General features: G+C 37.6%; 2 protein-coding genes across 2 annotated transcripts in view; both read right to left on the bottom strand.

The window, feature by feature from the left end:
* The window catches only part of Alpha-man-ia (alpha-Mannosidase class I a), a 463063-nt gene that overhangs the window by 17866 nt on the left and 422270 nt on the right, over positions 1-22927 (bottom strand). The window lies entirely within an intron of this gene.
* Positions 17910-21009, bottom strand: LOC143182538 (uncharacterized). Its single transcript, XM_076383577.1, has 12 exons — positions 20615-21009; positions 19818-19937; positions 19638-19755; positions 19292-19553; positions 19224-19247; positions 19104-19145; positions 18874-18983; positions 18703-18802; positions 18541-18631; positions 18317-18462; positions 18091-18223; positions 17910-18011 (listed from the first exon to the last, which is right to left on the bottom strand). The coding sequence occupies exons 1-12, from the start codon at positions 20756-20758 to the stop codon at positions 17940-17942; spliced, it is 1362 nt and encodes a 453-aa protein (XP_076239692.1). The 5' UTR covers positions 20759-21009; the 3' UTR covers positions 17910-17939.

Genomic DNA, 22927 nt, shown 5'->3' with positions numbered 1-22927 from the left:
AACAGATCTATACTGCACAACTATGAAGAAAGGCAGTAATCATAGAAAAATCTAAAATTGTGTTGTCTGAATCTCTTAATAATTCCGAATATTCTGCGTCTTATTTTACTATGTACAAAACATTAGTAAAACATTTTCAGTGGATACTGTTTTTCTCCATAGTTGCGCAGTGTACTTTCAGAAGTCACTCTATAAATTCGTCAACAGGAATACGCGATCGCGTTAAATTTTCAGCAAGTGTCTCGAACTTCTGGAAGATTTAGAATGGGCACGTGGAATTTTTAACATTCAGTAGAATTGTTCTACGGTAATTCGCTGTCAAGTAAAACAGATGTTATGCTTATTACGCCTCTCTTTTTCTTCAGCTCTCTCACTTCGGGAGGATTTATAAAGGGCGGCACGTGGCCAGCGAGAAATCGCGTGGAAATGCATTATGCACGCGAGAATCTTCGAATCTCGCTGCATCCTGGCACGCCTTTGCGGCGACGTAGCTGTCGTTAATGGCATACTTAACGCCGCGGCGTTAACGTTAATTACACCGAATACTCGATAATTTGTCTCCCCTTATCTGCAATTCCCTCGGCAGTTACGCACCTCGAAATTACTTTCCCAGAGACTTTTTAGCGCGCTGCTAATTTGCTGCGCCGACACAAATAATCTTCGCGCTAAGAGGGGCCACTTCGCGGGACGTTCTTTATTTTTTGTCCTGCCCGTTGTGAAATGTCTAATTACACGGCGTGCTGAGGAGAAATTGATGTCTTCAATGGAGAGAGTGGATCTATGTGTGAAGAAACTTGGTCGAAGGATTCATTACTTGTTTAGCATAGCAGTTTTCGAATGGCTCAAACAATTTGGCAAAATGTGCCTGTTGAAAGACAGCTATTACTTTTAGAGGAATCAGGTAGCTTTATTTGAGGTAATGGAGAGGGAAGAATGTGAATATTAATATTTTCTTAGGTTCCCATAATATAGTAAAGTATCGTGTAAATTGTTGAAGATTGAAGTACCTACAAAGCTCAATAAATTTTCGAATCGAGAATGGACATCCTTTCGAGAATAAATATTCAGGAAAACGTGTAGCGACCCATGTCATAGCTAGTTTTCTTGGACAATGCTTGTGCAGGTGGATGCAAATGCACACATTCCACGTGTTTCCGCTAGCATTTCCCCGAGGAGATAACGAAGAAACTGGCGTGCAATGATGGAGTCACGAGTGGGAAAAAATGCACGCTTTTTCACTGCGAATTCGTGCTCGTGTAACGCTGAGCACGTTTACAATGCATCCTCAGTGAAGAATAGGGGCAAGGAGATGCATCTCAATTTATAGTCTGTCGGGGTTATTTGTTTTTTAAACATTTCCAAGGAGGGCAAGGGTCGACTCGTGTATTATACATCCATTTTTGAAATATGTTTGTTATTTCCTATATAGATTTTTCAGGTGTTCAGTTTTATAACAATTCTTAAATTATAAAAACGATACTCGAACTGTTTCTGATTTCAAGGGAACTACAGCATAATTTTGAATTGGTGAAATTAAATTTAAAAAGAAAACAGGTATATTAAAAAATTAGAAATTTCTGAAAGTTGAATTTCACTAATTGAACTGAATTCTTAGCTAAGGTAGGGTCATTCATGGACCTCAATGCTACTTCTTTTCAATAAGATCGAATTTAAATTTTACCACCTTCTTAAATTTTTCCAATTTTTAATTCACAAATTTTCAGAATTCCCTTATTATATGTATTTCAGTTTCTTTGAATTCCAGTTTTTGGAAATCTTTATCTGAACTTTCGATAGCAAAAGAGAATAATATGCATCCTGATAATGCAGGTAAGCTTATACACTCGTTTAGTTTGTAGGCGCGTGCTCATTATGCATAATGCACCGTTCCACTGTGAAAGAACAGAAACGCAACTCCTTTACGATAAACTTGCGGGATTTAAAGTTCGTGGTGCGCCTTCTTGCCGGAATTATACAGTGAATGAGAAGAAGGAGCAGCTGTCTGAGAAAGTGGTGGAAATTTGATGATTAAGTTTCCAGCATGTTTAATAAGCCAAGATTATTATTAGTTTGCTAAACTTGCCAAGTTATTCTACTCGATAAACTGTTTTTAGCTCGTCTAGTTCACATTGTTCTTCTGCTACACATCAAACGTCGATGTTATTTATTAATAAAATTTCATAACATTATTAATATATTACAATATTATAATATTATTAAGATGAAATATTACTCGATTTAATTCATGAATATCTGCACAGTTCTGTATTTAAATAGTATACTGATTTTCTGGTGATGTGTTTCGCTACTTCGTTATTAATTTAACTTCATATTTTCATAAAAGCATGATTCCATTTTATATATATTTTATGCTTATTTATCAATACTTGTCTAATAATCTATTTATATTTAATAACTAGAATTACAATTAGAATTAGGAAATTAAAATCACTAATTAGAATTAAGAATATTTAATAATTAGATTATTAGATATTCACTGAAACACTAAAAACACTAAATCCATTCATTGATAACGCTATATAATTATACAACTGGAGTACCAATTAAATTACATGTATAAGAACTAAATTGTAAAAAACAGATTGCATTGACGTGTCAAATTTTTCTTCAACTTTATATTAGCATCCCATATGAACGAACATCTTTGTTGCACCCTCTTCATCGAGATTTCTCTTGTAAGCTGTAATCAATGAAATAAGTATAGGTGCTAATTAGCGAAAACGCGAAGATAGCATCAGCAACAGATGACGGGATAATTATGCGTAGCACTCGTAACAGGTGGATGTTTCTTATCTCCCTCCTTTAGGAACGAAGTGTGGCTAATTGACATTTATGACTTGACAGCCAGATAACTGCTGCGAAAGCTGCTGATTATAGAAAATCCTTCCTTGATATTTCAACTACATATTGACACTTTCTATTTTCACGTTTCTAATCTCGTCTTTATTTAGATGTACGATGCACTAGGCTTTGACATGAATTAAAATTAAATTTCAGAGAAAAATAACAAGAAGAACTTTTAACTTTAATATCTTAGATTGGAATATTAGACTATCAAACTATAATTGTAATGACTTCTAATTTCTCTACCCTACTTTCTATATCATTTATTTTCAATTTTAAAATTGAGCAAAACCATAAGGAATATTTTTCAAAAACAACACGTTCTTATTATAATTTTTACACTCTACCTTCAACATCTTCTCTTTTGAATTTGAAGTACAAAAAAAATTGTATGCAGCACTCTAATCTGTAATATGTTTTAATTATAGCAGCTTCTAATTATCGATTTCCAACTTCCATTTCGAATACCCACTTATATAGAACTTTTAAAAGTGCATACTCACACGTAACACACCCAAGTGTCATAGATTGTAATTTATGTAAAAGAAAAAAGTTTTTCACGAGAGCACTTTCTAATGCAGAGACATAAATTCCTCAGAAGACAGCAGGCATGAGAATCACTGGGTTTCTCGAGCATCGATGCACTCCGAGGCGTCAGAAGTGGCGTGATGGAACGAAATGTGCGTACGGTGGTCATAAATAGCTGGCTGCAATTTGCTGCATCTCGCGTGGCGATGCGGCCGACAGGAAAATTGCAAAATACGAGCGGCTCCACCTGTCGTAATCGCGGCAGTTCATCCTAATACGCGAGATCCTGTAGACAGAGGCGCGGTATCAACGACGAAGACGTAATTGCTTTCGTAACGAGGCACCTGGGACCAGGCCGTCATTCTGGCCATCGAAACATTCAATTTGGTGATATACGCTGCTTCGAGCAAATCGACGACTTTTTCTTTACGACACGACGATTTCTGCTTGAACGCGGGGGTGAGTTACGAAGCACCTCGCGATGGGAACCGCCCGCAGGCGAGGCAAATTGTTGGACACGTAATTTTTTCTTTTCATTTCGGAAGATAGATCTTGTGGAATTTATACAGGGTGTTAAAAATACAGCCCTTGATATTTTCAGAGGTGGTAGGAAACACAAATTGGGGTACGAGATGTCCTGGGACGTAGTGTTCGATTTGTCTTCGTTTTGCAATAATAATGGCTTAAAATTGACGTGCCTATACGCTAAATTAAAGGTGGGTCTACAGTATATAGTATGTTTTATAACAAAGCTAGATAACTTTTTAGAAATGAAACTTTTTTTCTAAGAAGTTATGTAGAAAGAGTTATGTGAAATATATAATATTATTTCTTGAAATTGGTTAGAAAAGACCATTTTTAAATATTTTGTTAGTCTCACGCATTTATTGAATTCCAGATGTGCAGAATATTTTGGTAAAACGAATTTTTAAAAGTTGGAATTACTCATGAAATTACAGTATTGAAAATTCAACCTTTAATACACACATTTTATCTTGATTTGTGTATACTGAATGATTCCGTCGAAACAATACATTAAAATTCAAATTAAAACTATAAATTTTTCAATTTTTATTTAGAAAACGCCTAAAAAGTGAACAGGAAACGTGTCTGACTAGGGACTGTGCTTATTCTACTGACCTCGGTGTGCCTGGTCTGTCTAGCCTGGCTAGCGCAGCTCGCCAGTAGAATAAGTCCCATCCTAGTCAGACACACATATCACGTATCTTAGATCTTTTCTCACCAGTTCATAACTTTGAACCAAGGCCCCAAACACATTTTTATCGTTCTCGATTTTCGTCTCATTTTAGCCTGTAGAATCACCCCTTAATATTTCCAACACCTGTCGAACACCCTGTACTTATCACCTTAATTCATACTACTTTTCACAGCACGATGAAGTCCCATGGCGATTCTCAGAATTCCACGCGCTCGGCGCCAGACCAGTTCTCGATTCTGCTGACGCTGCGTCGAGCCTAGTTCTGAGAGAAAAAAGTGGCGAGTCAGCAAGGCTGTCCACGCGACTGTTCAGCCTCGGGCATGGGAAACAGAAAAACCGGTTTTTTGTCTGTGCTGCTTCGCCTCCAGCGCTCGACCGGTTTTTGCTACTAGACTGTCTTCCGCGATGTAGAAGAAACTACGAGCTCGGCGTTTTCTACTAGCCTTGCACGATTGAAAGAGACAGAGCATAAACAGAGGAAGGAAAGAGCGAGGCAGAGTTACTTCGCTTCATCTGGTTTCTATGAATGAAACTTTGGGGCGTGTTTTAGAGTCTTTGTATTGCCTCTCGTTACCTTTTGTTTTTCCTTGGCCGAATCAAATGGTTTTAGCGATGAAATGATGCTGATAATTTGCTGTTTAATTTTTTATTTGATAGGAAAACGTTGCATTGAGAATTCACACTGTTGGCTGAATGTTTCAAATTACTTGATAATTTTTTATTGAAGTTGTATTGTAATATGGGGAAGTACTTTCGACTCGAAGAAGATAGTTGCTGATGTCTGCAGTTGTTACAATGATTATCATTTTAGGTAATAAATTGATACAAGTCCAGGATGGTTACTTAAAAGTTTTGTATTTGGGGAAATATCTCGCTTTTTTTAATTTAAGAAATGATTCGAAATCTTTACTTAGATGGGATGATAAATCGTTTATCGAAACAGCCTATAAATATCGTTACATAACTTTTGCAATTTTTATTATTGTGTATTGAAAAAATTGTTGACTATTCTCTAAACGTGAATAAAGAAGTGAGCGAAACCCTCGTATTAAAAAGTCTCATGCTTTCTTTGGAAAAAATTCTCAAAGAAGTCCCTGTTCTTCGACCTCTCAAAGACGCCCTTAAGATCCATCGAAAGTCCATTTGTGCAACTGACGAGCCGAGCACGAACGATTACACCCACGAAACACATATCCACAGTCTTTTATCATTTCTAATTCTGTATTTACGATTTCTTTCTAATATGTATAATATTCCCTCAGCTCGTCCTCGACTCGTCGCTTCCACAAACGTACCTTTACCGCATTAATAAATTTCAAGCTCACCCAATTCTTCAACGACTCCAAATCCCCGAATCCTCCAATTACCACTCGAAACAACAGCAAAGACGTTAAAGCAGGAAGCCATTATCGTAACAAGGCTCACGTACGCGCGATGAACGATGAAAGCGAAGAGGAACGATAAGCTCGTGCGCCGCTATCAGCCGCGCAATTATTAACGATCAGTAGCTGAACGATCGTTTGCCAGATGCAATCACGGTGCGCGGGGCTGGTCGTGCTGTTGTTACAAAGAAACCTTCGATTAAGCGCGAGAGAGCAGGCGAATAATAACAGTCGTGCATCGACTGGCTTACCCGAGGTGCCTCGAAGTATTTATAAAATTGATCGAGGAGAGGGTGGGAGGGGATGGAAGGGTGGGATGGTGGGAGAGGTTGAAGAGAAAAAATCGAGAGTGGTTCCCATATTACCAGGCCGATGGCTGGTTTATGAGGTCGTTAAGTTAAAGGGACCCGAGGTTGCTCGTCTCTATCGAACGTGTTGCTGCACGTCGCTGTGCTTTCCGGTTCGGCAGGTGTGTCGGATTAACTCGTTTACGTAGGACTTAACAGCGCGGCCTTCTTATTAAGCCTGTAACTTCGTTAAAGGGTGCAGCTCTTCTTAGCGGCCTTTAACCCGATTTCCGGGACCTGCAACGCTCATCTCAATTTCGCGCGCCGCGACGACGTCCTTTTTTTATTCCTGTTCGTCCTGGCGACTGAGACGTAGCTTGACGATGATGGAAACGATACTGCGCGTACATTTCTTTAAGATAATTTCGATATAATTATTGTCATTTGCTTATTTATTATTATTATTATTTACTATCATTATTATTCAGTATTATATTTGAATAGAATTATTGCTATTTATTGTTTATTATTTATTATCATTATTATTCAGTATTATTACATTTCGGGACAATTATTGTTATTAATTATTTATTATCATTATTATTCAGCATTATATTTCAATATACTTACTGTTATTTATTATTTATTATCATTATTATTCAGTATTATTATATATCGATATAATTATTGTTATATATAATTTCCTTTATTGTATGTGATGACAACAGGTATTAGAAATTTTAAGGTTTGATTCTACGTGTAGGAATAGGATTAAAATTAATGGAGCTTCGTTTTAAAGTTATTATAGCAAAAATATTTGAAATTCGTTTGGAGTGTGTCTGATTAAGCGCCAGTTATTCTACTGCTGTCGTGCATTAGTCAGGCGTAGCGAAATCAGTAGAATGAGTCCTGAGTCAGACATACGTATTTTAGCTGTTTTTTAAAGAATTAATTCTCTCAAAATTTCTGACACTTTTTGCCAAATACCCTATATACACATGCGCATGCTTAATTTCCAATAGAATTATTATACTTAAATTTCGATGACCCAGTCCTTCTAATCGTTATATCGAGGTTCAGTGTAACCTAGTAAAAATCTCGACCTATTACACGAGAACTCCAATGCCTCTCGACTCTATTGGAATTTAAATATGCACTGCTGTAATAAAAAGAACAAGAGCCTGAAAAATAAACTCTATATTTCTCTCAGAAAATTTTCACCCTCCATTACAGATTAATAATAATAATAATAATTATACCAAGATTATACCAAGTACTATCATTTGATATTCACAATGGTATTCATTGGACCTGAACCATGGCCTTCTACAACTTTTACAATTGCTCAGCTTTTATTACTACCTCATTTTAATACTACCCATATTTTTCCAATATATCTCCAAACGACGTTTATTACTTTGTTACGCATATTCCAAAGCGAACACAATATTTTCCAAGCAACACATTTTCCTGCCACAACAACTGGAGGGAAGCTGAAAACGCTGTACGAGAACTCGAGCAGAGATAATCAGAGATTTGCATAGAAACGCGCGGACGAAGACAAGAGAGAAGGTGTAAAAGGTAATCCTGTTATCGTCGCGTTCCCTATTTTTTAATCTTTACGTTTGCGCGAGCGTACCGCGCCACGAGCGCGGTTTTACTTTACAGGGACGCGTTTAAGGGCGCTTCTTATGGCGGGCTTGTAACGCGATACACATTGCGAGGCGCATAAAACAGAGATACCGCATTGTTCGTTCCAGTTTTAAGTACCGCGAACTTACTTCGTACCACTTTTCATTCGCGCGAGATACGAGAGACTCATGATTCGGGTCGCGACAGTCAAACCTAAGGGGCGCCTCATTTCTTCTTTGCGCCTCGTTACAAGGTACAAGGAGATTTACATTTCAGGACGAATAAAAGGAGGAACGAATGATCATCAAATGGGACAGCTCAGGATTATTCGTGAAGATTTCAGAGATCAGGACAAGAGAAAGCATTAAAGTTGTAGAGAAATGGAGAAATAGAAAATGAGGAGAGAAGAATAGGAGGTCCTGTTGGTTACTTGAGTCCTGGATCAGTTGTTTAAAAATATATCTCTGAATGAATATTATATTTCAAGTAATAAAATGTTGGCTGTAAAGTAACTATAAGTAGAATAAGTTTCCTAGTCAGACATATATCAGACGCATTTATACGTTCCTGTAACAATAAAATTCATAACTCGACAATTTGCTGACACCCATTGTCAAACACACTCTACAGCAATACAAGCTCTTCTATAATATTCTACAAACTAAAGAGAGCAGCCAAGAATTTTTTTGAATTTTCTAAAACACAAAAACATTAAAAAAGAATTGCATGGACTTCCAAGACCCAGTTAACAGACGACAGTGTCAGTAAAAATAGAGTTACAGACGGGGAGCAAACAATGAACTGAATTATCAAATTAAAACAGCATTTCACAGAAGCACTCTAACATTTTGGAAACCAAACAATTCTCAATCTGCTCCATTGAAGCGTTAAAAATATCCCTCGCTCACTCGCTTCAATCCCGCGTTGCCAAAGGAGCCTCGCTCAAACAAGCTCTCAAAATTCCTCTCCATTTAATTTTCAACAAGGAAAGACCGTACGACCACTATCAGCCGTCGTATCAACGATACCATCGATCCCTCACGCTGCACCCCTTTATCCCACGTCTCGTTTTCCCTCGGCGGGCGCCTCGAGTTCTCCCCGTTTGCATTACCGCCTGGGTTCACGGACAGTAAAATGGAATCGCGATGATTATTGCGTCCTCGTTTCCGCGCGCCACATGAAACGCGAATGGGGCGGAAAAAGAAAGGGGCGGATGGCGCGAGAGACAGAGGGAATGAAGGCGATGGCTCGGTGGCCTGAGGAGGGCTGCTTAAGGAGAATCACGACGGGAGGGTGGATCAGGTGGCGAGACGGGGTTGAAATTGGTCCTCGGCCAATATTGCACTCCGGAACGCGAGGCCCAATGGCGCCTTTAGTATGAAATACGTGACGAGGTCCTTAATGATTCATGAACGCGGAATGGGTGAAAGTTCGATGCAGGAAGACTTTTAGAGAACGATCGGCTGACGCGTTATGGTTTTTGGTATGGTTGTTTAGTTAGGTTTATTTGATTTTTGTTGGAGATGGATGGGTGGATGGAAAAGGGGAAAGTGTACTTGATGTACTGAAATGGTCTGTTAATTTTGAAGGATTTTTAACATTCCTGTGTAATATGTAGGGGATTAATTCTCAGCATTTAGTCTCCTTCATCTTGTTTTCTGAAATAAATGTTTTATGTAATGAAACTGTGCAGGAACAGATATACACTTAGACTGAAAAAAATTAGACTCACAGGAACTTGATGAATTTTTTTTGCGATATTTTTGGGGAGATGATTAAAGCCGGAACCCTTCTCTTTCGAACGAGACCTTGGCGAATGATCTGTGATTTTTTTTCGCCGAGATATCGCGAACTGAATGAAAAGTGAGCATCCAGCCTCTGGATCAGGCAGTGATCCAGAGGTCGAAAAAGTAGTCAATCTTTGAGCTGCTGTAGCTACGTCAAAAAAAATCGTGCGGAAGTGAGCCTGGTCTCATTCTAAAGGGCAAAGCCTCTACTATAACCTCGCTGCGTTGAATTTGTAGGAGAAAAATTCTTGACTTCACGTCCAGCCGTGAAAGGGAGGGTGCTTTTTCGCCGAAAGTTTTCCAAATTCAATCGTCTGTCAGGAGCTTGATAAATTTTTTCCGCGATATTTTCTGCTCGTGTGTCGTAGCTAGAACCCTCCCCTTTCGAAGGAGACCATGGCGAATGATCTGCGATTTTTTTTCGCCGAGATATCGCGAACTGAATGAAAAGTGAGCATCCAGCCTCTGGATCAGGCAGCGATCCAGAGGTCGAAAAAGTAGTCAATCTTTGAGCTGCTGTAGCTCCGTCAAAAAAAATTGTACGGAAGTGAGCCTGGTCTCATTCTAAAGGGCAAAGCCTCTACTATAACCTCGCTGAGTTGAATTTGTAGGAGAAAAATTCTTGACTTCACGTCCAGCCGTGAAAGGGAGGGTGCTTTTTCGCCGAAAGTTTTCCAAATTCAATCGTCTGTCAGGAGCTTGATAAATTTTTTCCGCGATATTTTCTGCTCGTGTGTCGTAGCTAGAACCCTCCCCTTTCGAAGGAGACCACGGCGAATGATCTGCGATTTTTTTTCGCCGAGATATCGCGAACTGAATGAAAAGTGAGCATCCAGCCTCTGGATCAGGCAGTGATCCAGAGGTCGAAAAAGTAGTCAATCTTTGAGCTGCTGTAGCTCCGTCAAAAAAAATTGTACGGAAGTGAGCCTGGTCTCATTCTAAAGGGCAAAGCCTCTACTATAACCTGGCTGAGTTGAATTTGTAGGAGAAAAATTCTTGACTTCACGTCCAGCCGTGAAGGGGAGGGTGGTTTTTCGCCGAAAGTTTTCCAAATTCAATCGTCTGTCAGGAGCTTGATAACTTTTTTCCGCGACATTTTCTGCTCCTGTCTCGTAGCTAGAACCCTCCCCTTTCGAAGGAGACCATGGCGAATGATCTGCGATTTTTTTTCGCCGAGATATCGCGAACTGAATGAAAAGTGAGCATCCAGCCTCTGGATCAGGCAGTGATCCAGAGGTCGAAAAAGTAGTCAATCTTTGAGCTGCTGTAGCTCCGTCAAAAAAAATCGTGCGGGAGTGAGCCTGGTCTCATTCTAAAGGGAAAAGCCTCTACTATAACCTCGCTGAGTTGAATTTGTAGGAGAAAAATTCTTGACTTCACGTCCAGCCGTGAAGGTGAGGGTGGCTTTTCGCCGAAAGTTTTCCGACTTTGATCGCCTGTCAGGAGCTTGATAAATCTTTTCCGCGGCTTTTTGTGGAGTATGATTAAAGTCTGAACCCTCCCCTTTCGAATGAGACCTTGGCTAGCGATCTGCGATTTTTTTTCGCTGAGTTATCGATGTCTGAATGACCAGTGCGCCCCCAGCCTCGGAATCACGCAGTTATTCAATGGTCGAAAAATGGTCATTCTTTGAGCTGCTGTAACTCTGTCAAAAAAAATCGCAGTGAAGTGAGCCTGGTCTCCTTTTGAAGAGCAAGGCTTCTACTTTCATACTGCTGAATTAAACTTGTCCAAAAGAATTTTTGTCTTCTCGACAGGCCGAGAAAGAAAGGGTGGTTTTTCCCCTAAGTATTTTTCAAACTCAGACGATCCTCAGAAGCTTGAAAATTTGTTTCGTGACATCTTTTGGGAAGTATTAAATTAATCACTACATATCAATTTTGTAAATTTATTCCTACCCTGAAAAGATGGAAGCATAGCCAAACTAATATCACAGAATCTATTACCTCTACCTCCAAACACGTGATTAACTTTCAGAAATATACATTGAAATGTCCCCACGATTTGGACTCTTTGAACTGCTCGCGTGGTAATAACGGGAAGCAATAATAGAGCGGCGAAAGTAAAAAAGAGAGTCAAGTATTCTTAGGAACTGCACTCAGGAAGTTATACTTAGGTCTAATAACCGAGGATTCGTTCCGAGAATTCTTCCCTGAAGAACTTCAACCTTAATAGAGTACCGAAACTCGGTCACTTGATACAAAAATTCTCTCTGACAAATATTGCAATAGCCGAACCTTACTTGGAATCAAAATCAATTGTAGGAAATGTAATTTTATTACTATCAACCTTATTTCACTGTTTCATGAGGTATACCTAATAAATTAGAATTTAAGTCTAAAATTGAATAAAATTAACATTACTGCTCATATATCGAGACATGGTCAAGTAACTGGGACACTCACCTTATCTACTTAAAACTACTTTCTCAATTTTCTTCATCTTCACATTCATTTCGCTCCATCAACTCACAGCCATTTTAATACTAATTATCTCGAAACCCTATGTCGCTATCGCTCTCAAGCAACCTAAATCGTTCTCCATACTGCAGAATAAGATCCTAGCAGTTCCTCCATTCGAACACCCACGAAATAAGCCGAGCAGCATGCACCGTTAGTTATACCACTGAAATCAGACGCAAGCACCAGCAACCATAGATGAATTACGCGAATATGATCGCCAAGAGAGCTCGCGAAACAGATCAGGATCCGCAATGGGAAAAGCACTCGCGTGTATTCGAGCCACTTATAAGAGCGACGGTTCTGCAGTCTGCAGACAGTCACGGAAGCACTTTCGCGAGTAACAAGTTTCGACGCACGTCTCGAGCGCTCCACTTTCGCCCCCACCCCTCGCAGACGCGATTCCATTCGTTTTCGGGGTTAAAGTGGTATACAGAAAAATGAGCTTCGCTTCGAGGAGGGGCAAGCATCAACTTTCAGGATGGATTTCGTTATTGGGATTCGATACAGGGGCGGGACTTAATTAACATACAGGGTGTCCCAGAACTGGTGGTACAAGTGGAGTCTACATGAAAAGATAAATCGAAAATATAGAATACAAATTTTTGATACGCTGCGTTTACGAAAAAATTGAATTACCAGGAATCAGGAAAAAATATGTTGGTTTATTCCTGGGCCTTCAGTTGGACACTGCAATGCCAATTGTTAAATATATGAAGGACAGATGCATAAATATTTAGACACTTTTACGTCACTGAAATATGTAAAATATACCAAGTAGAATTCTATAATATAGTTTTGGCTACAAATCTCATCCCAGACGACTATAGAAAATTTACAATGACCTATGAGAATAATATTTATAAATAAGGACATGTAGGTATCTTATGCGTTTCAGATAATGCAAAACTATTCAAATACTCATGCAGGGTAGTGTAAATTCCTTGCAAGTCCCACAGCAAATCCCCCAGTCTCCCATCAATACCTGTTATCACACGAATGGATTCTCGAATCACCTGAAACATTCTCACCACCATTCAGCGATCACAGGTCCAAGAATCTCTTCCAGTGGAAATCCCCGCGGCGTGGGTCGTGGGAGTTCCCAGCCAGGCGTAACCACCAGGCGAGTCGAAAAACCGTGGATGAAAAATAGTTGCGTATCGAAAGCGTGCAAGAACCCCTCTATGATTTTCCCTAACACGCCATTAGCCGCGAAAGAGCCGACGACGCCCAGCGGAATTCCCTTTCACGAACTCGGACCGACGATCAGCGGTTACATCGCGCCCGAGGCGATAATGCTCCACAGGATGGTGGTCTAGGAACGTCGAGCTGGATGAAGACATTATGCTCGCAGTTTAGATAAGAGGCCCAGTAGCGCTAGGAAGGCGCCGCCATACGTACTCTCGTCGCGGTCGAGATTTATCTGCGCTGAATGCCTCCTCGCCACCTTGGGTTCTTTTCCAGCCCATTCTGCGAACGTACTGTGCGATTTCTCGCGATCGTTGGGACGATCTTAGGTGGCGGCGCGGCTCGCAGATTGCTGAGGAGACGCTTCACGCTTGGCTCCGCGCGAGTGGCGGCTCTGTGATGTCCTCGAGGGTTGTTTCAGATTGACGATCGAGTCACTTGTGTGGCTTTGCGTTTTTTTGCGTGGGGCTTGATTTACCCACTCTGTGTGGTGTTTTGTGGAGAGGGTTTTTCTAGGGAGGGGATGAGGAAGCTTCTCAAAATGCCATCTGTGTGATAGTTTGAGAAGAGGACTCTCAGAGAGGTAACTAGGACCCTTCTCGAAAGGCCATCTTTATGATGGCTTGAGAAGAGGGCTTTCAGAGAGGTAACTAGGACCCTTCTCGAAAGGCCATCTGTGTGATAGTTTCAGAAGAGGGCTTTCAGAGAGGTAACTAGGACCCTTCTCGAAAGGCCATCTGTGTGATAGTTTGAGAAGAGGGTTCTCAGAGAGGTAACTAGGACCCTTCTCGAAAGGCCATCTGTGTGATAGTTTCAGAAGAGGGCTTTCAGAGAGGTAACTAGGACCCTTTTCGAAAGGCCATCTGTGTGATAGTTTCAGAAGAGACAATACCATTTATCTATCAATCAATCAAAACACCATTTGAGTGGTTATTGAGTGGTACCCTTTTCTCAAACTATTACACAGATGGCATTTTTAGAAAGTTCCTAGTGCCCCCCCCCCCCCCCCCCTGGAAAAACCCTCTACAAAATACCACACAGAGTGGGTAAAGCAGGTCCCACACATAAATGACAGCGTCAGGTTGAAATAACCCTCGAGGATTGAAATTGAGTTCGTAATTAACAAAGATTTTCTAGGGATCATCCCACAGTGGAAAAGACATACATAAAATAGGACACTGATACTTGAATTATCTAGAAGAAAGAAAATTTGTACTAAAACTGGCACAAAAGCCAGATTATAGACCACACAATTAAGCGAAAATATAAAATGTTTTACTTCTAAACGGCTCTCTCACGAATGCAATATTAACCCTGGATAGTTCAGTCTAAAAGCCAGTCACGCACGAAAAAGCCAAACTGGAGTTCCAAAACAATACAATAATTCCAGTTGCAACAACTAAAAAAAGGTCTCAATCAACGATCCTTCCTAATACAGCAACAAAACTAGTCGAACGCAGGAGCACGATAAAAGCAAAAAACTTCACGCTGATAAAAATTCTCCACGTTTTTCAAATAAATTGGGACTCCAATTTCCACGACACAGAGATCAATATTGTTTTACCTGAAAAATGGTATCGTTTACTAGCAGCAGGGTGATAGAAATCCCCTGCACGTACACGAGCCACGTGGTTTTCTATGACAGGACCACGCACCGAGCAGCTCCGATAGATTTCAATTGCTTCTGTAATAATGATCTTCGAGGAAGTTCATGGTCCCTCGATGGTCGAGACTCTTCTGCGCGAAATGTTCGTAGTCGTGGTCGCTAGGCTCAACCCTAAGCCTAGGGATCAGTGACGTCACATCCCCACTACCACTCTATGTACATTGCAAGAAAATAAATTTAATAAAATTATAGTTATTTATGCGCCTACATAAGTACTCTATTAAATCATCAACTCTTTTTATCAATCATAATTTTTCTGAAACACTTCATGTAGTATCAAGTATGTATGAAAGTATAAAACCAATGCTTGAAATATAAAAGTGAGTTTAATATTAACAATATAAAAGTGAGTTTAATATTAACAATATAAAAGGCAGTCACATCCATTATAAAAATACATACATAAAAAATAGCAAAATAAATAATAAAAAAAAATAAAAACGAATGTACATAGAGTGATAGGGTAGATGTGATATTATACATCCCTAGACTTAGGGTTGAACCTGATAATCATACTCGTAGTCGAGCTGCGCCATGTCCTCCACCACCCCTTCATTATTTATTCTTCGAATTTCCGCGAAGGATATCGTGCATGACGGGAACAGCAATTTAAGCTCTATTTGCAGCTGTAGGAAAAAGCAACCCTCGCGATCGATATAATTACAACTGTTGCGGACAGAGCATATGCATCGGTGCAGTGACCACTAACAGGTGTTTCTCTGCCTTTATTGCGCAACTTCCGCTGCACTGTTCCTTTTCGAGGCAGAAATTCAGCGTGAATGACTTTTTCCCTTTTCTCCCTTGAATTTCGAAGCTAGTAATTTTCCCCTGTCCATTTTATTTCGTTTTTATTCCCTTCTCGTTGCTCTACAGATACTTCATGCCCTTTTTTATTCTTGGACTGTGCAGTCGTAGATTTCTTGGGGCCAGAATTTATGGGCATCTTTGGTGGGAGATAGAAGTGCAATATTGGGGATGGTTGAATTTTTATGAAAATCGTGAACACTGCTTATGCATGAGTTACAGGTCATAGAAAGTGTAATTAAATCTGGTAGATATGATTTCTTAGAGAAAAATATGGTGTACTGGGTAATAGTTATGTATTATACAGGGTCACCCATTTGAAGTTTTGCACGTAATTATGCCCTACACTATAGTTCCTTTCAAAAATTGTTTCAAATAAAACGCCCAGCTGGAGAAAATTCGTGACCATTAAACGTCGAGAATTTGGCTGCTGAATGCGCTTAGTAGATAAGTAATTACTGAAATCACATTGTTCATAAAAATCCCTTACTTCTATCTTTTACCTTCAATAACTGTTATAGTAACATGGTATTAATTTTTGAATAATATTTCAAAGAATACTTTCAATTTTCACACAGTAGAGTCTGCACAAGAATGATTAGAACTTAAGGAAAGGAAGGCTTAAAAATAATGTGTTGCAAATGAATGCACTTCATAGGTAGCAACCTGTTGAATATGTTCGATCGAGCTTGTTTTACCCTTGTATGTATAGTTATAGTTTCGTTATAGGCTTGCATATTTATGCAAGCATAAAGAGAATCAATGATTGAGGTCTGTAAGCACTAATCAACTTTGCGTATAGCTGACTATCAGAAAGATTGAAATCCTATGAAAGGTAACCAATGTGATTTTGAGTCAATCAACCTCCATAAAGATCAATTAATAATAGCATAACAAGTAGATTAAGTAGATTCTGTACATAGGGTGTTAGACAACAGGTGTCAGAAATTGTAAAAGACGAAAATAAAATATGATATATGAACTTATTCCAGTTTCGGCGAGCATTAGACCAGGCATAGAGGAATCAGTAGAATGAGTCGTGTCTGGAGTCAGACACTTCATAGTAGGCGTTTCTCAACAATTAATTGCTCGAAAATCTCCAAGCGCAATATCTTATCTTCATTTTTGTCTTATTGTACCATATAGAATCATCCTTTAAAATTTCTGACACATTGTGACATCAAGACTTTGTTTCTTTAATTAGAACTGTCTATTTTCTAAAATTCCTTCCATAATATGATGACAAATTTTATAACCAGTAAAACCCTCACAGGCTTCAGTGGATTTATGAAACCGATACTATTATATCTACTGAGCTTTAGAAAGGGGAGATACTTGAAACCTTATGAAACAGCTTTGAAGCAACAGAAGCCTTTCCCTCTGCAGAAAACGAAAATTCAACAACGTCTAAGTTTCTGGTAGCAGAATAGAAAACTTGCTTACGAGTGAAGATTACATTCACGCTCTTAATATCGCTAGAGTACTTGTGAATAATACTTAGCTCCTCTTTGTCGATCAATGTATTCCAATCGTATTTAATTTGGTCTAGAATTAGCTTCACCTGTATTCGCGGAAAAGCAACGTCACAGAAAACGTCATCGATTGCTGTCATCTGTCAAAGCAAAACGTCACGTTATTTCCACACCAAATCAATTCATTAATGACACCGATAAATGGGAATAAAATACCTGAATTGTTGTAATTACTACTATTAGTAATTTTGTTACAATATTTTTAGTATTTTTAGTTACAATGTATCGAATAATTTTCTTAAATAGTTGATTTATGCGCGGCACGAAGAAAAATATTAACGACAAATATACGTAAAAAATTCTTAAAAAATATTAATGATAAAAGAATTATATTATTGAATTTTATGACCATACGATTATCTTAAGCTGTGAATTCCATTTACTAAATACATTAATAGGAATAGATATGAGACCTGTATCTGACAAGTGGAGTAAACCCAAAACGCGTTTACTGTGAAAATAGTAAATATTAAATATTGTCTAATATTTGATGAAATTTCCATTGATTATTTGTTTTACCTCAAATTTATGTTTTAGCGAACTGATGACGAGTGACTTATTTTACTTATGAACTGAACGACACATACCACTTATTGCACTTGTACATTTCTCTCCTTAATGGAACGAAATACCATAAAATAGGACAATGTTGATTTTGCAAGCTGAAAGAAGGAAGAAACCCTGATCATTCTTTCCAATTGCGAAATATAATAGAGCCAATTATTCAAATTAATGTTATACCTTTGAGAAGCCTTTGACGGATGGTCGATAGATTCCAAAGAGTTCACACTTCATAGGTCTATTGCATTGCAGGATCATAAATAACAGAAACTTCTGATTACATATGGGAAATCTATACCATTGCACATTTTGCCTGATCAGTACAACAAAATGATGAAAATTATTTTTCTTAGAGTTCTATACAAAGAAATACAGTGATATTAGCAAGTACGTCTAGGACACTTACAGTTCAAAGAAAATAGCATCGTAGCGATCAAACAGCTGTTGAAATATATAGTTCACGATGAACATGTATACATATTGAATGACAATAAATAAAACAGAAACGAAGAAGTCGTCGAATTCGTGTCGCAATGATGATATTATGGAGAACTGGAGATAATAATTCATAATTAAATTCCATAATTAAGATATAAAAGAAATATGGAAGAGAAGTGGATTCGAACTTACACGAAACAAATTTACGCTCAAAGATATCACGCCCAGCAGGGCGAATAGACTATAAGATAGCTCATTCAATTCGTAACTGTTTTCATGGAAGCTTAAAACAACAATGATTAATACTAGTTTCAACAGGATAAAAAAAAGTATAAAATTTTTTAAGACACCAACTGGATATTTCTTTTGTGCAGATGTACTGCACTGACGAGAGTCCTTTTAATTACAAGATTACTCAGTGGCATGGGTAGATCCAAATGACTCACACTAAATGCTTGTTGAATGCGATAACTGTAAATCATCGTTGATTAATTCAGATTGAGAAATGATTATATGTTCTATAGCCCATTCTTTCAAAATATTTTGAAGAATCCTCTAAGAGAAATATGAGAAAAACTCGTAGCTCAACATAGCAAGACAGCACTAGACGAATAGTTTTGTCTTTTTGCATCAAACTACGAATTAAAAAATGTTGAATATTTCAATGCTAAATTTAAAATTAAAAAATTTTAAATTAAAAAATTTTCGATCTTTTAACTTTAAATTTAAAATTAAAAAATTTTGAATTTTTGGACCTCGAAATTTCAATTTGAAAAGAATTTTTGAAATTCAAAATTCTTGAATTTTAAATTTAAAATTTTCAAACTCATGACTTTCAATTTCTTTTAAATGAGCTTCAATCGTAGAGTCAACACAAAAAGTTACATCTAGTGCAGTACCTTTAAGGAGACATTTAAGGAGAATGTGCACAGTAGCTTGTTACCTTACTATATCGAACATACTGCAAGCGTGTGAGACAAACGACACGTACAACGTTTCGCTTGCCATGTACGACGTTCCTACTAGCAAAGCCGTGGAGTTTACTAAAAAATTAAGCAAGTGAAAATGTTCTTTCTGATCGACGAAGAATTCCATGTTGGAGGTAAACTGATTGGGCCTGGAGTGATTCAAGGGTATCACCACATCAAGGATACTAGACAAATATGGAAACAGAATCCAATATATCATCGCTGGCCAAATGAGAACTGTGAAATAATTAACAAATTTTTAGATTTTTAGAATTCAACAGAGTGGGTAGTTTTTAATACTTTAGTATGTGCATATCTCACATGTAAAAATGTTCACATAATACTGTCTCATGGCAGAGTACTTCTCCATGATCTCGAATTCCCTTCTATCGTTAATCAGACTCCAGTCGTGAGAAATGTGGTCCAGGCACACCCTAATCTGAGTTTATAAGCATCGATGTTTCAATTGAATTTGTTTTGCGTGAACAGCGTTAAACATACCATTGTTCTCTGCAGTGCCATAGTCATATACTTGATGATGCTTATCAACATTATTAGTATTATTGAAAAATTATGCAGCAGGAGCTTGAGGGTGACGTCTGTTGTCACGAAGAATAATAACTAGAAAGCATTAACACAATCATATTACGTTCACTGAACAATATTATCGTACTCCTAGGTAAGAAGTTAACTCATTATTTTCTATTCGATAAATTTTCATTAAGAAATATGACAGTATTTTTCGTCTAAAAATTTCTATCTTAAAATACTGTTAAATTAATAATTAAATAATTAATCGTATTCTGATTGCCCACGCGAAGAAAAATAGTAGTCACTATACAATTGTAATTGAATTCAAATTCAAATTCAAATTCAAATTCAAATTCAAATTCAAATTCAAATTCAAATTCAAATTCAAATTCAAATTCAAATTCAAATTCAAATTCAAATTCAAATTCAAATTCAAATTCAAATTCAAATTCAAATTCAAATTCAAATTCAAATTCAAATTCAAATTCAAAATCAAATTCAAATTCAAATTCAAATTCAAATTCAAATTCAAATTCGAATTCAAATTCAAATTCAAATTCAAATTCGAATTCAAATTCAAATTCAAATTCAAATTCAAATTCAAATTCAAATTCAAATTCAAATTCAAATTCAAACTCAAATTCAAATTTAAACAGGATAATCAAAATTAATAGTTAAATAATTAATCGTACTTTAATTGCACATACAAAAAAAATAGTAGTAATTATTCAAACGTAATTGAATTCAAATTTAAATTATTAGAGTACCTGCGCGCTGAGGCACCAAAAGAGAAGTCCAGAGCAAATAACGATATAAATTCTCAAAAATCTGAAATTGCTGTATGGCCACATACCCAGCATCGACAAGTAAATGTAGTTCCACTTATAATATCGTTTTAGTATACCATCCATCTCGATCAACGGCTAGATCGCTTCTGACTCTACACCCTTCGTGCAACATCCCTCTACACTTCCCCTTCACATTTTCACCCTTTTCTTAGTACCATGCATCGTGAATTAACGCCGATACGGTGCATTACCCCCAGAATGAATGACAGAGACTATAATTTGAACGTGCACCGCGCCATGTGTACATCATTAAATAAAGAGTTGAACATCGATCGATACATCATAGTGACACGCGCGTCCCGATAAGTGCGAAAATTATACGTTATTTAAAAAATTGCACGACAAGTGTGTAAATTCACAGAGGCAATTCTTCACGCGCAGGACGGTATTAGCATAAGCGCGTTATATTTTCGACGATGCGGTTTTATTTCACTCTTGCTCGTCGTTCAGGGTGGATCAACGTCGCGGGTAGTCGATGTGCAGAGAGTGTCTATGACAGTAATCAGTGAACGAGTGAGTGAAATGTGAGTGGAAGAGACGGTTAAATAGTGTGTGATAAGAAGCTGTGTCTAAAGAGAAGATTCAGAATGAATTTAATTAAAAGATGGAAGAAGAAACTAATACTATTTCTACTGTTTGATTTAGTTGTACTGTGTCTTGTGCGTAGCACACATTCGAGGTGCCGATGTTCTAGAGGGGATGAAGACAATTTACTAGGTAAGATTTTTGTGTGTAAAATAAGCAATATTTCATTTCCAAGATAAATGAACTGATTAATAGTGCAGAACAAAGTTAAGATGACAATGTAAATTGTTGGAAGTAATGCATCTGCATTAGTCAACAATTTGTTATTTTCTGTTTATGTTACTACTGTAGAGGTTTGCATTCTCACTGCACGGATTGCAATACCATAAAATAAGATACTGACGTTTTGATGAGCTGGAAAAGTAGATATTCGATTTTTCGTTAGAAGAAAACGAAGTGGAAGAATATTAAACAAATACCATCGAGAAGCCATTAATGGAGGGTTGAAACGCAAATAACACGCTAACGCTGCATGTTTTGCAACTCTTCAGCATGACAAATAGCAGAAACTTCTGAACAGGTAATGGCGTTTTATACCATTCTGTGTTGCACCTATAAAACCAATAAAAATGTACGTCAGTCGTGTACTTTAATTTTTCTTTTCACAGTGTAAGGTGGTAACGAGCACTTACAAAGTTGGAAGAATATTATTACCCCAGTCTAACATTTGCTGCATCACATAATTCAGATAGAACATGTATACCATTTCAGCGACAACAGATATTAGAAATAACACAATCTCCATTGTTTCAACTTCGTTCATTGAATGTATTATTGCAGACAACTGAAAAGGTATGTGATTGAAATACTTTCAATATGGAATACATTTATTACTTACACGGAATAAGTTAAGGCTTAACGAAGTAACACCTAGGATAAGAAGAAGAGAATATGATGTTCCAAACGTGTCCATCATATATTTCATAAGCCTTTAAGCAAACAAACAATAGTATTTTTATATTTTGTTGAACGTAAATTAATAAGTATGAACCTTCATAAACGTCTTTTCGTCTTAAGAATTGGAAACAATATTGAATCCCTACTGACGTATTATTAAAACATTCTATAAACACTTTTTCACTAATACTGACTTAGTTGCTTTGTCGTGCATCAGTACAGCTTTTATTAAATTTTCTCTATTAAACTTCTTAAAAGATTTGCGTGATATATTCGACTCGTTAACACAGTCTAAAACTCCTTTTGCAATATGGTAGCTGAAAACAATAATAATTGATACTGTAATTCATTACACGAAAGTGACGAAGAATCGACTAGACCATAAAAAATAATATCAGTACAGAATATATTTCTTCACTTTCTAATATCGTTTAGTCCACATTTTCTTACCAAACAATGTGATATATAGCCGCCACGTGTTGCAACATCATAAAAGTGAACAATTCAGTGGCAGCGAATGCGTTGCCACTGCATACTAATGCCACGGTCTGAAAAAACGCCATCACAGCGAAATTCTTTTGGTAATCTATGAAGTACTCCGTCGATATTAGAGAAGTATGAGGACGTGTCTCGTTCAAAGGTAACACTATATCCAAAATATCGGAAGTGAAATGATACAATACAGCTAAAGCTATCGACGAGTACACAATCACTGAAACATATAATTTCTTGTAATCTCGGATCGCAAAT

The sequence above is a fragment of the Calliopsis andreniformis genome, chromosome 8 (genome assembly GCF_051401765.1).
Source record: "Calliopsis andreniformis isolate RMS-2024a chromosome 8, iyCalAndr_principal, whole genome shotgun sequence".
In the NCBI taxonomy this organism is placed as follows: Eukaryota; Metazoa; Arthropoda; class Insecta; order Hymenoptera; family Andrenidae; genus Calliopsis; species Calliopsis andreniformis.
The sequence above is the reverse complement of the archived record's forward strand: the minus strand, read 5'-3'. Positions and strand labels throughout refer to the sequence as shown.